Source organism: Bison bison, unplaced genomic scaffold (genome assembly GCF_000754665.1).
Source record: "Bison bison bison isolate TAMUID 2011002044 unplaced genomic scaffold, Bison_UMD1.0 scf7180017864464, whole genome shotgun sequence".
In the NCBI taxonomy this organism is placed as follows: Eukaryota; Metazoa; Chordata; class Mammalia; order Artiodactyla; family Bovidae; genus Bison; species Bison bison.
Window position 1 is genome coordinate 6,135,320 of NW_011495025.1, and position 15,143 is coordinate 6,150,462.

Genomic DNA, 15,143 nt, shown 5'->3' on the forward strand with positions numbered 1-15,143 from the left:
CCAACACCACAGTCCAAAAGCATCAATTCTTTGGCGCTCAGCCTTCTTCACAGTCCAACTCTCACATCCATACATGACCACAGGAAAAACCATAGCCTTGACTAGCTGGACCTTTGTTGGCAAAGTAATGTCTCTGCTTTTGAATATGCTATCTAGGTTGGTCATAACTTTCCTTCCAAGGAGTAAGTGTCTTTTAATTTCATGGCTGCAGTCACCATCTGCAGTGATTTTGGAGCCCCCAAAAATAAAGTCTGACACTGTTTCCACTGTTTCCCCATCTATTTCCCATGAAGTTACTCTCCAGCAATTTTTGAAATCAGAAAGTGTGAGAACTCCACTTTGTTCTTCATTTTCAAGATTACTTTGGGTATTTGGGATTCTTTGAGATTCATGTGAATTTTAGGATGAATTTTTCTATTTCTGCAAAAACACACTGGAATTTAGAGAGTAATTGCATTCAATCTGTGGATCATTTTGGGTAGTATTGTCATTTTAACAATCTTAAATCTCCAATCCATGAATACATGATGTCTTTCCATTCATTTATGTTTTCTTTAATTTATTGTATTGTCTTGTATTTAAATTATTGTATTGCCTTGTAGTTTACAGTGTACAAGTCTTTCACTTTGTTGGTTAAATTTATTTTATTCTTTTTGAAGCTATTATAAATGAAATTGTTTTCTTAATTTCCTTTTCAGATTGTTCATTGCTAGAGTATAGAAAATCCACTGATTTTTATGTATTGACTTTGTATGCTGAAGCTTTGATGAATTTATTAGCTCTAAGTTTTTTTGTGTGAAATCTTTAGCATTTTCTTCATAAAAAATAGTGTCACCTATTAACAGAAATTATTTTATTTCCTTCAAGTCTGGTCGCCTCTCCTTTTCTTGCCTAATTTGCTTTAGCTACAACTTCCAGTACCATGTTGAATATTGTTGTTGAAGTCGCTAAGTTTTTTCCAACTCTTTTGCAACTCTATGGACTATAGCCCATCAGGATCAATTGGCAGCCCACCTGCCAAAGCAGGAGACATGGGTTTGATCCCTGATCTGGGAAGATCCCACATGCCACAGAGTAACTAAGCCTATGCACCACAACAATTGAGCCTGTGCTCCAGAGCCTGGGAGCCACAACTACTGAGCTCAGGTGCTTCAGTTATAGAAGCCCGTGTGCCACAGAGCCTGTGCTCTGCGACAAGAGAAGCTGCAGCAATGAGAAGTCCACGTACTGCAGCTAGAGAGTAGCCCCCACTTGCTACAACTAGAGAAAAAGACCAGGCATCAAGGAAGGCCCAGCACAGCCAAAAATAAATAAATAAATAAATTAAATTATTTTTTTTAAGTTGGTGAAAGATGAATATTTGAGATAAAATGAAAATTACTAAGATCCACATCTTCAGACATGAAAGAAAATATTTATGAAATAAAATTATTTGTTGTCTGAAATTTGTTTCAAAGTAATCTGTGGGAAAGGGGGAGAAAAGAGGAGTATCAGTGAAATGAAAATTGACTACCAGTTGAGATTAGCATATAGTCATTCATCATACTGTTCTTTCTACTTGTGAAATGCTTGAAAATTTCTGTGTGTGTGTGTGTTAATCATTCAGTCATGTCCTACTCTTTGAGACTGTAGACTTCCAGGCTCCTCTGTCCATGGAATTCTCCAGGCAAGAATACTGGAGTTGGTAGCCATTCCCTTCTGCAGGGGATCTTCCCAACCCAGGGATTGAACCTGGGTCTCCTACATTGCAGGCAGATTCTTTACTGTCTGAGCCACTACAGTGGTAAGAAAAAGTGAAAAAGATGACAGATACATTTGAGAATTTCTAGTTTCAGCAATATTGCAGAGTTAAGAGGCCCTGAAACTATTCAGCTACATAATATCTAAAAATGCTTGATAAAATATTAAAACCACTCTTATTTTTTAACTTAAACTTTTTATTTTCCATTGAGGTATAGCCAATTAACAATATAGTGATAGCTTCAGGTAAACAGTGAAAGGACTCAGCCATATATATACATGTATCCATTCTCCCCCAAACTCCCTTCCCATCCAGGCTGCCACATAACACTGAGCAGAGTTCCGTGTGTATATAGTAGGTCGTTGTTGAAAATATTGAAACCACTCTTAATTGATTGGATGATTCCCACTAAGATCAGAATGGAGTACAGACTAGGCAGGTAAACTAAATTTTAGAGCCTTGGATACTCTGAGGCCTACAGTATTCTTTATTGACACTCTGAACTGCATTGCACAGAGGGGACAGAAACAAAGCCTGAAGTCACGTAGAAGGGAAGCATAGTACCTACATCTAAGAGAGGCATACCCTCACAACGGGCAAACTCAAGGTGAACCATAAGAACACGTTTCCGTGCTGGACTGGGCTATGAATGGAAGTTAAAAAAAAAAAAACCAACAACATTTTCTTTGAGAACTTTTTCTTCTGGCTAGATGTCACATAGTTTGGGACTCAGTCCACATATTTTGCCTGATCCAAAAACACAAGCCTATAATTTAAAGAGTAGCAGGTTAGGTACTATCCCTAGGTGCCTGAGAGAAGTAAAAATAGACTTTTCCAGATGAGCATACCCTCAAGCAGGCCTCAAAGAATTCTTGGAGACAGTCAACAAAAAGCTCATAGTAAAAAGTATAAAACAAAAATCAAGCAAGCCATAGATAGCAAACCCAGAACCATAGAGAGTTCAACTTTTATAATTAATTATCATAAGTAAACTAAAAAAATAAGTCTGCTTGAAATGCTTTTAGATTAAAAAAGGACTTTGAAAACATGAGCAAAAATAGGAGACTAATGATTAGGCCAATTTGAAGAAGAACAAAATATTACTCTTAGAAATTAAAAAAAAACTTACTGAAATCCCATCCAGGCTGCCACATAACACTGAGCAGAGTTCCTGGATTCAAATGGATAGACAGTTAAAAGAAAGATTAATGGAAATAAAGAGCAACCCACCCCAGTATTCTTGCCTGGGAAAGCCCATGAACAGAGGAGCCTGGTGGGCTATAGTCCATGGGGTCTCAAAGAGTCGGACATGTACTTAGCTGTACTTTTTTTTAAATTTTGGGATTAACATGATTTATTTCATTATCAGTCTTACAAATTACTGAGGTTGGGTAAGGCCGGGATTGTAGCTTGAATTTCACACTTTTGTTGAGGAACAGTCTGTTAGTGAACAGAAGGCCGTGGAGGTGCCACAGTTCATCCAGCAGTGTTAGAGACCTTCTCAGAAGCAACAGGTGAGACCAGGCACATCACAGTCAGAGGTCCACTCCAGTGGCTCTCAGGGTCCACTGCCTGCCCCTGCCCACCCTGCTTTATGGAGGCACAGAGGCCCCTAGAGGCCCCAGGGAGACATGATGGGCTGAGGGGCTTCACCATCAGGTGGTGTGTCTCTGCCTTAGCATTTCCATCCATACCACACATCACTTTCTCCCACTATCTACACTCTTATTTATTTTTAATACTAGTGTATTTTTAAAAATATACTTTTATTTGGCTGCGACGGTCCTAGTTGCAGCACATGGGATCTTCAGTCTTCATTGAGGCATGCAGGATCTTTAGTGGTGGCATGTGGGATCTAGTTCCCCAATCAGGGATCAAACCTGGACCTCCTGCATTGGCATTGAGTTTTTGCACCACCAGGGAAGTCCCACTCCACCCTTTTATAAGTGGGCAGCCTCATCCCTGCCTGGGCTTCAAGCAGAGAGCCTGGTTCTGGTCCCCAGCTTTTTGTCAGTGGAGTCCCCTTTATTGAGCCAAACTCCTTACCACCATTACCTGTTCCTGGACTCAAGACCTTCAACCCACAAGCTTGGTAATTCTCACCACTTTGGATTTCTTTCATGGAGATATTCATCTTGGTTTTGCAACTGCCTGGATTTTCTTGTTTTTCTTCTTTTATTTTGATCCATTGTGACTGAGCAGGATATTGAAGGGTGAACAAATTTATTTTACATTCTCTCTCCAAAGAAATCTTATAGCAGTTTTTGCATAATCCCACTATGCTTCAGTTTCATCTTCAAGATAAAAATTTTAACAGAACCCACCTAAAGGCATTGTTGTGAAGATCAAATGAGATTTAGAAAAAACTGCACAAAACCTAAAGGCACTTAGAACACTGCCTGGCAAGTACCAAGTACTCAATAAACATTAGCCACTACTATTGGTACTGGGGAAAGATTGAGGCTACCTTATATTTTCCAAATATACATAATTTTATTGTCTTTATTCAACCCCGTGACATAGGTATTATCACCCTTAATTTGAAGTAAAGAAATTGAGGCACCCAAGGGTCAAATAGCAAAAGCTGTAGAGGTGAGATGAACCTTGGGTACATCTAGACTGGCTGTTGATTTTGTTATAAAATAGAATAATTAATGTATATTTCTTGCTCTAATATGGGTGATGACATGGAGAAGACTAAAATCTCATTCTGGATGAAGTTATAAGCTTTGGCTCTGTTGACATCATCTGTTATAATAGATGGCATGACAGCCAGAAATGAAAAAAGTCTAAGGCATTATATAATGAATGATGTGTCATTTAATGCTCATTACACTTTAACTTCAGTTGCTCCCACGAATGAATTCTTGTCTCTACAGGCAATAAAATGTTATAGTAGTCAGTAAGGTATCATATGAAAAAGGTCAGTCTCAATAAACCCTTCTCCACTTTTACAACATTCAGGTCAGGGTGAATAAGCCCCTGAATTACATAAGATAAACTCACTTTTATTATTCAGTCAATAAATATTTATCAAGTATCTGTTGTGTTCAAGGCTCTGAGCAAGGCAACATTTAGGAAATACACTGAGGTGGGAGACATACTTTCTACTTTCGTAATTCCCTTTAATGACCCACAAGACGTTCCAGCTTCTTTGTCTCTCCCATTCAATGTTTTATCTGTTACCAGGACTGTAAATTCTTCCTTTATGGTGTTTCTTTCCTCACAAATTTTTTTCCACCATAAAACTCTAGTTCAGTCTATTTTTTTCATTCCCAGACTGTTCACTGCTTTCCCACATCCGCCATCCATCCTATACGTAAACAGATTACTCTTCCTAAACACCACTTTGACAGTGTCATCCCTCTACACTAAACTTTCAATGGTTTCTCACTCTCAAGATAAACCTGCACTCTTGGTTTGGCCTTAGGGCCTCCACATTTGGCCCCAGAAGATTCTCTTACATTTTTGTTAGTATGTTTCTGAGAATACAGTGATTGAGCTACTTTTTGGTGAAGAGCTTCCATGAACAAATGCTGTATACGTGTTCTGCAATGATGAAACCTACTTAATCAACTTGTTTTAATCTAGCATCTCCTCGTCTTTCTTTTCCCCATATCACGTGTTCATAAAGTCTTTTGTTTAAGTAAACTTTTAAATTGCAGTATAACATACATACAGAAAAAGCAAAGAAAATCTTAAGTAAACGATTTGGTGTATATTTAAAAAGTGAACATACCTGTATATCTGCCACCCTAACCTCTTTCTCTATCTCTCTGTCTATATATATGTGTATATATATTTTTATATTTGTTTATTCTCAATATCCCAGAAGTTTCCATTATGTTCTACCCTAGTTATTGTCCCCTCCAAAGGTAACTACTCATCTCACTTTTATCACTATATATGAGTTTTGTTTATTTGGTTTTTTTTTTTTTTGGCTTGTTTATTTTTATTGAAATATAATTGACATATAACAAATACACATACAAATATATATGCATACATTTGATCTGAGTAACAGATATACAAGTGTGTTTACTTTGTAAATATACATCAAGCTGTTTACTTAGATTTTCTGTACATTTTCTATATGTGTATTATACTTCAATTAAAAAGTTTAAAGACTTTATAGATATGTGAAATTTAGTTTGGTGAACTGTCAACGTTTAAACTTTCAGTCTATTTTTCAAGGACAAATGTTACATCTTCTGCCCCACTTTCTAACTCTGCAGATTAATTATCTGTACCTAATTATATACATTTCCCCCTCTACTATGCTTATTTTTTAGGGCTTGACTACCTCTGTGAACTTTACAACCAAATGAATTATTTGGTCTCTTGTCTGCTACATAAAGAAAATTATTAGAATCAAGGTGATCTGGCTTCACATCTGGCCTCAACACCTCCACCACACCCTGCTCTCTCACCACTCCCCTTTCCCCCCCTTTCCCCCCCATTATGCTGTCTCTCTGTATTAATGCCAGCCTCTTTTCTCCATACCCATAAAAGACATTGATAATTGGTTTTTGATATTTCTCTTCTTTCCAAGATGGTCACTACCTTGGCAGAGTCTGTGTTTATTTAGATGACCAAGCCATCACCCTAGCTTTTGTGTTCTTTGATCTCAACGTAACCTTCAGTGTAGGCAGAATTCTAAAAATCCCCATCTGGGAACTGCTCTGAGGAATTCTGAAGTTGTGACTGAAGTTCCAAATGAATTCACCCCATAATAGTGAAATTATCTAGATGGGCCTGATGTAATCACACAAGCCCTTTAAAAAGAGGGATATAAAATCCGAGAGAAGTTTGAGGATGTGCTTTGAGATGAGGAGTCACATGAGAAGGAATGTGGGCAGCCTGAAGAAGATGGTTGACTGTCAGCAAGGAAACACAGACCTCAGTCCTAAAACTACAAAGAAATGGATTCTGCCAACAATTGGTCCTTAGCAGATTCTTCAGATGGAAGTCTTCGGATAAGAATCCAGCTGACCGACTGGATTGAATGCATGATAGCCTAAGCAGAGCCCAGCCTAGCCCACCTAGATTCCTGACCTCCAGTGAAATAATAAATGAGTATTGCTTTAAGATGCTAAACCGATGCCAAGTTCTTACTCAGCACTAGAAGACAGATATACCTTTCTTCCATTTCCGTAATTCAACTGTCATGTTCAAATCATGGGACCTTGTCAAGCCTGGATTGCTAATTTTATATTATATGCTAATATTATTGCTAATAATATAATATTATTATATTCAGTGACTTCACCCTCTGGTTTCAGCCCTTTAGCCTCCAAGTGACCCTAATTTAGGTCCCCTCACCACCTCTGTCTTCCTGCCTTCACTTTTCTGTGATGAATCACTTAACCTGCTCAAACTCTTGCTCCATTTTTCTGTTGCCTTACCCACCTAGCAAAACCACATCCTCAAATTTATTCAGCCTTCTAACCTGCTCTAGCTTTACTTCTCTGTGATTGGGAAAGCCATGTCCATTTGTAACTCTGATGTCACCACATTTATAGAATCCAGTCTTAGGGGTCTTGGTGCTCGGCAATCTCTCTTTAGGTCCCTTGGAAGAAAAACTTTTTGTCTACAAATTAGGTCTAGTGGTGGGGGGGGATGAGCTGAAAGTTAATTGACAACAGATTAAAGGAAAAAAGATAAGGTCCTGGGGTTTATAGACCAGTTTAATAGGGGAAAGTGGGATGGGGAGAAAGGGATTCTATGGGAAAACAAAGGACTTTTAAGAAAGACAAGTAGGCATTTAGGGAAAGAAGCAAAGATATTTCTTTCAATTTTCTCTCTTTTCCCTAATTAAAACATTTATCTACACATCTTGACTCCCTTCCCTTTGGTCACAACTTAAAAAATATATAATATTTGCTTTTCTTTTCTAATTCCTCTGAATTCTAGATCCATTCTGTTTTCTAAGTTACCTGATTAACCACCTTTTCCTCTTTATGGCTTGTCTTCTTGGCATGCACACCTATTCTGGCCTAATTTGAACCAAACAAGAAATATTTTCTCAGAGCCCCAAGATAGGCTTTAGATATACTGCTTTCTCTCACCTTTCTTTTATAGTGAGACTTTTGGAAAGTGTTGTTTATACCCTGTTGCTATTTAGAGACTAACTGTTCTCTCACTGAATTGATCGAAGGCCCCTGGTAGCTGATAAGCAGAGCCATGGTGGGGGTCATGGTGCATACAGCCTCTTGCACTGGTTTTTATTTGCTTCAACTTAAGTAGTAGTGAAAATAAATATACTGGGAGCCAATACAGATATTATATTCCCAAATGCCCCCAGGGCTATAATAAGCCCTGCCTGACACCTGACATCTCACACGCTAGTAAAGTAATGCTCAAAATTCTCCAAGCCAGGCTTCAACAATACGTCAACTGTGAACTTCCAGATGTTCAAGCTAGTTTTAGAAAAGGCAGAGAAACCAGAGATCAAATTGCCCAACATCCATTGGATCATCGAAAAAGCAAGAGAGTTCCAGAAAAACTGCTGCTGCTGCTGCTGCTGCTGCTAAGTCGCTTCAGTCGTGTCCGACTCTGTGCGACCCCATAGACGGCAGCCCACCAGGCTCCACCATCCCTGGGATTCTCCAGGTGAGAACACTGGAGTAGGTTGCCATTTCCTTCTCCAATGCATGAAAGTGAAAAGTGAAAGTGAAGTCGCTCAGTTGTGTCCGACTCTTCGCGATCCCATGGACTGTAGCCTGCCAGGCTCCTCTGTCCCTGGGATTTTCCAGGCAAGAATACTGGAGTGGGTTGCCATTGCCTTCTCTGAGAAAAACATCTACTTCTGCTTTATTGACTATGCCAAAGCCTTTGACTGTGTGGATCACAATAAACTGTGGAAAATTCTGAAAGAGATGGGAATACCAGACCACCTGACCTGCCTCTTGAGAAATCTGTATGCAGGTCAGGAAGCAACAGTTAGAACTGGACATGGAACAACAGACTGGTTCCAAATAGGAAAAGGAGTATGTCAAGACTGTATATTGTCACCCTGCTTATTTAACTTATATGCAGAGTACATCATGAGAAATGCTGGGCTGGATCAAGCACAAGCTGAAATCAGGATTGCTGGGAGAAATATCAATAACCTCAGATATGCAGATGACACCACCCTTATGGCAGAAAGTGAAGAACTAAAGAGCCTCTTAATGAAAGTGAAGGAGGAGAGTGAAAAAGATGGCTTAAAGCTCAGCATTCAGAAAATTAAGATCATGGCATCCAGTCCCATCACTTCATGGCGAATAGATGGGGAAACAGTGGAAACGGCGGCAGACTTTATTTTTTGTGGGCTTCAAAATCACTGCAGATGGTGACTGCAGCCATGAAATTAAAAGATGCTTACTCCTTGGAAGAAATGTTATGACCAACCTAGACTGTGTATTAAAAAGCAGAGACATAAGCAGGAGGAGCGGCGGGCAGGAGGCTGCAGGATGGTGAAGCTGACGGCGGAGCTGATCGAGCAGGCGGCGCAGTACACTAATGCGGTGCGGGACCGAGAGCTGGACCTGCGGGGGTATAAAATTCCTGTCATTGAAAATCTCGGTGCCACCTTAGACCAATTTGATGCCATTGATTTTTCCAACAATGAAATCAGGAAACTGGATGGTTTTCCTTTGTTGAGAAGACTAAAAACATTATTAGTGAACAACAATAGAATATGCCGTATAGGTGAGGGGCTTGATCAGGCTCTGCCTTGTCCGACAGAACTCATTCTCACCAATAACAGTCTTGTGGAACTGGGTGATCTGGACCCTCTGGCATCTCTCAAGTCACTGACTTATCTGAGTATTCTAAGGAACCTTGTAACCAATAAGAAGCATTACAGACTCTATGTGATTTATAAAGTTCCACAAGTCAGAGTACTGGATTTCCAGAAAGTGAAACTAAAAGAGCGTCAGGAAGCAGAGAAAATGTTCCAGGGCAAACGGGGTGCACAACTTGCAAAGGATATTGCCAGGAGCAAAACTTTCAATCCAGGTGCTGGTTTGCCGACTGACAAAAAGAAAGGTGGGCCATCCCCAGGGGACGTGGAAGCCATCAAGAATGCTATAGCAAATGCGTCAACTTTGGCTGAAGTGGAGCGGCTGAAGGGCTTGCTGCAGTCCGGTCAGACACCTGGCAGAGAACGCAGAGCAGGCCCCACTGATGATGGTGAAGAGGAGATGGAAGAAGACACCGTTGCAAATGGGTCCTGAGCAGGGCGGTCTCAGCACCTCAGGATGTGTAACAGTCCACCTCGGACAGGTCCTGCCTTGTGTCAGCAAAGTAGAGTTCATCAACATTGTTGAAACGCTCAAAACTGCTGCTTGTAATTTTGTAATACAGATTTTGAAATCTAAAACCCAGTTTTCTACCAGTAGTACAAATAAAGGACACTCGCTATGCTGCGGGTTGTGCGTCACTGGGGCGTGTGCAGTGAGGTATGGATATGGAGAGTTGGAAATGCAGCAGGGCGGCTCTGTGGGCAGGCTTCACAGTCCTCTTGAAATGTTTAGATTTTTAAATTCATAATAAAACTTAGATTATCTGTGTGCTGCTACTGGTTGTTAGAATTTGCGATATCGGCTGCATTTTTTTCTTCATGAAGGCTCACAAACATCATTAAAGACAGCCAGGCCCCAGGGCTTTGCAAGAAAAAAAAAAAAGCAGAGACATCACTTTGCCAACAAAGATCCGTCTATTTTCCAGTAGTCATGTATAGATGTGAGAGTTATTTTCTTTATAGAAAGCTGAGTGCTTAAGAATTGATGCTTTTGAACTGTGGTGTTGGAGAAGACTCTTGAGAGTCCCTTGGACTTCAAGGAGATCCAACCAGTCCATCCTAAAGGAGATCAGTCCTGAATGTTCATTGGAAGGACTGATGTTGAAGCTGAAACTCCAATACCTTGGCTACCTGATGTGAAGAACTGACTCATTTGAGAAGACCCTGATGCTGGGAAAGATTGAAGGTGGGAGGAGAAGGGGATGACAGAGGATGATATGGTTGGATGGCATCACTGACTCAATGGATATGAATTTAAGTAAATTCCAGGAGTTGGTGGTAGACAGGGAGGCCTGGTGTGTTGCAGTCCATGGGGTAATTAAGAGTCGGACAGGACTGAGCGACTGAACTGAGCTGACACCTGAATTTGCTAAGGGGGAATTGTGTTCACCACTTAGAGAACACATAAGGAATGGGCCAAGTCCTTACCACTTCCTTGCAATTGGTAGCCAGGCAAGCAGACAGAGAGAGCTCAAGGGGGCTGGGAGAGGTTTGGAGGATATTAAGAATTCTATGAGAAGGATGAAGAGAGCTTCTAATAGGTCCATATAAGAGCTTTGATAATAGGGTTGCCTGATTGATGGCATTATAGGCCCAGGAAGCTTGTTCCTTTAATGAGAAGACTTTGTTTTTGATTTTTACTTTCTTGCCATTCTGTATAATAAATCATACCCTTTATACTTTGTCAACATTAAGTTAATTTATTAACTTTGTTAATAAAGTTTATCAACATTACATTTATCAACATTAAGTTGATATCAACTCATCTGTTGCTGACATTCCATCAAGCACTGATACCTCTGTGAAAGCCATACAAGCAAACACCCTTCACTGGTGTGATGATTGGAAAGGAGTATTAGGCTCCCTCCCTGCCCCCACTGCAAAATCTTCCAGTTATTTTTAGAGTTTTCAAAAGGGTGGCTCAAGTGATTTTATGAATAAGACCATTGGCTTCCTTCCTGAAGGCATTTTTTCTGAAACATCTAGCTATGCCTATGTGCACTGCCTACAGAAACGCATGGTGACACCTAGGCCCTTCTAGTGCTCATTTAAGATCGCCAGTGATACCACTCTAATGGCCAAAAGCAAAGAGGAATTAAAGAGCCTCTTGATGAAGGTGAAAGAGGAGAGTGAAAAAGCTGGCTTAAAATTTAAAATTCAAAAAACTAAGATCATGGTATCCAGTACCATCACTTCATGGCAAATAGATTGGGAAAAAATGTAAACCGTGACAGATTTTATTTTCTTGGGCTCCAAAATCATTGTGAATGGTGACTGCAGCCATGAAATTAAAAGAAATGTGTTCCTTGGAAGAAAAGCTATGACAAACCTAGACAGCATATTAAAAAGCAGAGATATCACTTTGTGAACAAAGGTCCATATAGTCAAAGCTATGGTTTTTCCAATAGTCTGATGCTGGGAAAGATTGAGGGCAGGAGGAGAAGGGGGAGACAGAGGATGAGATGGCTGGATGGCAGCACCGACTGAGACATGAGTTTGGGCAAACTCCAGGAGATAGTGAAAGACTGGGAAGCCTGATGTGCTGTAGTTGCATAGGGATGCAAGGAGTCAGATACGGCTTAGCTACTGAACAACAATGATATGTGTATCAAAGGTGTGAACTCCAGTTGACCTCATAGCTTTCAGTTGGGAAATCCTGACTTTGATAAGTCTATGATTTGACTGTAAGGCATGTAAAACATGACTATGACTTCAAGGGCAGAGGCAAATGGGACTGAGCACAAAGCACTCTTAAATTGTTGGGAGACTGAATCTGGGACCAACTTTTTGTGGGAAATTTAGCTATATGTATTAAAAACTTTTAAATGAGCATACCTTTTGCCTCAGCAATTCCCTGTCTGGAATTTACCTGAGTGTGTGTGTAATGACAGAGCTTATAAAGATATTTTGTGAATAATAGGAAGATTGGTTAAAGTACATAACAAACACTGAATACCATGTGCCCATTAAATATAAAGTTGTAGAAAGATTTTGAATGACAGGGAACCATGTTGCAAAATAGCAGTTTTACAAAATATTAATAGTAATAGCTACCATCTAGTGTGTGTGCGCGCTCAGTTGTGTCTGACTCTCCACAAAGCCCACCAGGCTTCTCTGTTCATAGAATTTTCTAGGCAAGAGTACTGGCATGGGTTGCTGTTTCCTACTCCAGGGGAGCTTGCTGAACCAGGGATTGAACCTTGGTCTCTTGCCTCTCCTGCATTCAGTTCAGTCGCTCAGTCGTGTCCGACTCTTTGCAACCCCATGGACTGCAGCACTCCAGGCCTCCCTGTCCATCACCAACTCCCGGAGTTTACTCAAACTCATGTCCGTTGAGTTGGTGATGCCATCCAACCATCCCATCCTCTGTTGTCCCCTTCTCCTCCCACCTTCAATCTTTCCCAGCAACAGGGTCTTTTCAAACGAGTCAGCTCTTCGTATTAGGTGGCCAAAGTATTGGAGTTTCAGCTTCAACATCAGTCCTTCCAATGAACACTCAGGACTGATTTCCTTTAGGATGGACTCCTGCATTGGCCAGCAGATTCTTTATCACTGAGCTACCTAGGAAGCCCCAGCATCTATTAAGTGCTATCTAATGACATTACATACATTATCAGTGCTTTATACACATTGTCTCATTTAATGTAACTATCCTGAGAGACCCTTTCCCCTGATTACCGATAACTACTTAAAGGCTAAGGAACTAGTTCAGGTCTCCAGGGTTTGAGAGAGCCAGAATTCAGACACAGACTATCTGACTCCAGAGATAATGATGTCCATCCCGTACTCTGTATACAAGCCCATTTTGTTTTTTAAGAAAATATGTATGCAGAGAAAGAGACTAAAAGCAGATGGTATGTGGCTGGTGGGTATAGATGATTTTCATCTATTTCTTGATATGTCATAAGAGAGGAACAAAAAGCTTAGTTACATGGAAATGAAAAAGTGTTAGATTAAGAACACATCTAGGGACTTCCCTAATTGTTTAGTGGTTAAGACTCCGTGCTCCCACTGCAGGAAGCATTGGTTTGATCCCTGCCCGGAGCTAAGATCTTCATTGGCTGAAACACTGGGTACTGTGGGGTCAAAGAAAAAAGAGAACACATTCAGTAGTTGTCCCAATAACCAGGCACTATAAATACTGGGCAGTTATTCTGTTCAAAGAGGGTGAGCAGAGGGCAGTGGTCTGAGAAACTGAGTCACCCATTTATCCTCCTAACTTTTGACCTTGTGCAAGATGGCCTCATTTGGACCAGGTGGGTCATCTTAAAATTAGGAAGGTAGTCTTTAGGTTCCTCCCTCCCTAATATTCTATTACCTAAAATACCCAAACACTAAATGAGAAAACAGGGCATTTGAAAATAGTTGGTTTTGTTCAGTCACTAAGTCGTGTCTGACTCTTTCTGACTCCATGGACTATAGCCAGCCAGGCTCCTCTGTCCATGGGATTCTCCAGTAAGAAGACTGAGTGGGTTGCTATTTCCTTCACCAGGGGCTCTTTCTGACCCAGGGATCAAACCTGTGCCTCCTGCTTGCAGGTGGATTCTTTACTACTAAGAGCAGCAGCAGCAGCAGCAGCAGCAGCAGGCAAATTCTTTACCACTGAGCCACCTGTGAAGCTTAGCCCAAAGTAAAATGTTAACTTAGAACTTAAAACGACTCATTTCTATAATGCAATGCAATTATGAAATGCTGGCTTCAATCTTAAATTTTCGAACAGAATTTGATGGCAATGATCCGCTTGAGAAAGCATTAGGAAGAGGTTATGTACTCTTTTCCTGAATCTGCACACTCTTACAGCTTTTCTACACGATCGGAGTATTGAATAGATGCATGTATCACAGGATTGTGAGGAACATATTTAAACTATTCACTGAATATTTTCATTCAAAAAGTTTTGTTTCCCCCTCCGGACACCCTTAGATTCAGTTCCTGATTTTATTGGCCCTGGGAAGCAGGGACCTTATTTCTCAGAAGCTCATTCATTAGAGACCGCCTACTTGCCCCGGGGGTGGACAATGTGTGTGACAGGAAAAAACCTCGGTGCCAGGGTCCCCGGGTATTTAGGGGCGTGGGACACTGGCAGTGGCCAAATCCGCCCAGGTCAGACCAGGTATTGATCCCCCCGGGTAGCATTTTGTGGTTGGTCTCCAGGGGTACTCCCCACTGTCTATTTCATACCAGCCCGGGAAGCAGGATTTGTAGCGTTGTCGCCGCAAGCCCAGGGATATAGTCATTTCCCTGACCTCTTCCCGGCGGCCGGATGACGGTCAGGTCCAGTACCTGGCTGGGTCCTCTAATGACACTTGCGTGCTCTCAGCCCAGACGCCGGGCGCTTATCGCAGCCAGGCAGGCAGCGCCACGCCTTTCACGGGCCCTCGGGCATCGACCCTGAGGGAACAGGGGCGTGAGGGTGGGGCCGCTGCCGGGCGCTGTCCCGGTCAGCAGTCTAAAGCTTGCGAAGTGAGGCTGAAGTCGGTGCTGCCTGCGCTCGCTCGTCGGCCCTCGACCGCCGGCTCGCCGCCCGCTCTCTCCGACGTGACGGTAACCCGGGGCCAGTGCCTTCCCAGGTCAGCCGCTGCGCCGGTGAGTGCGGGGTGCTAGGGGGGCGCGTGG

The 15,143-nt window shown here is 41.5% G+C and overlaps 1 protein-coding gene and 1 pseudogene across 9 annotated transcripts in view; both read left to right on the top strand.

Moving 5' to 3' along the window:
• ABCG2 (ATP-binding cassette, sub-family G (WHITE), member 2 (Junior blood group)) overlaps window positions 1–15,143 on the top strand; it is a 128,901-nt gene that overhangs the window by 41,745 nt on the left and 72,013 nt on the right. The window contains exon 1 of one of the 9 annotated variants that reach the window (XM_010860180.1): window positions 14,522–14,640. The exons of 6 other annotated variants lie outside the window; for them this stretch is intronic. In XM_010860180.1, the coding sequence (XP_010858482.1) occupies window positions 14,546–14,640 (95 nt within the window). In that variant the 5' untranslated portion in view covers window positions 14,522–14,545. 2 more of the 9 variants (XM_010860181.1, XM_010860189.1) reach the window with 2 other exon arrangements.
• Window positions 9,159–10,012, top strand: LOC105003179 (annotated as a pseudogene).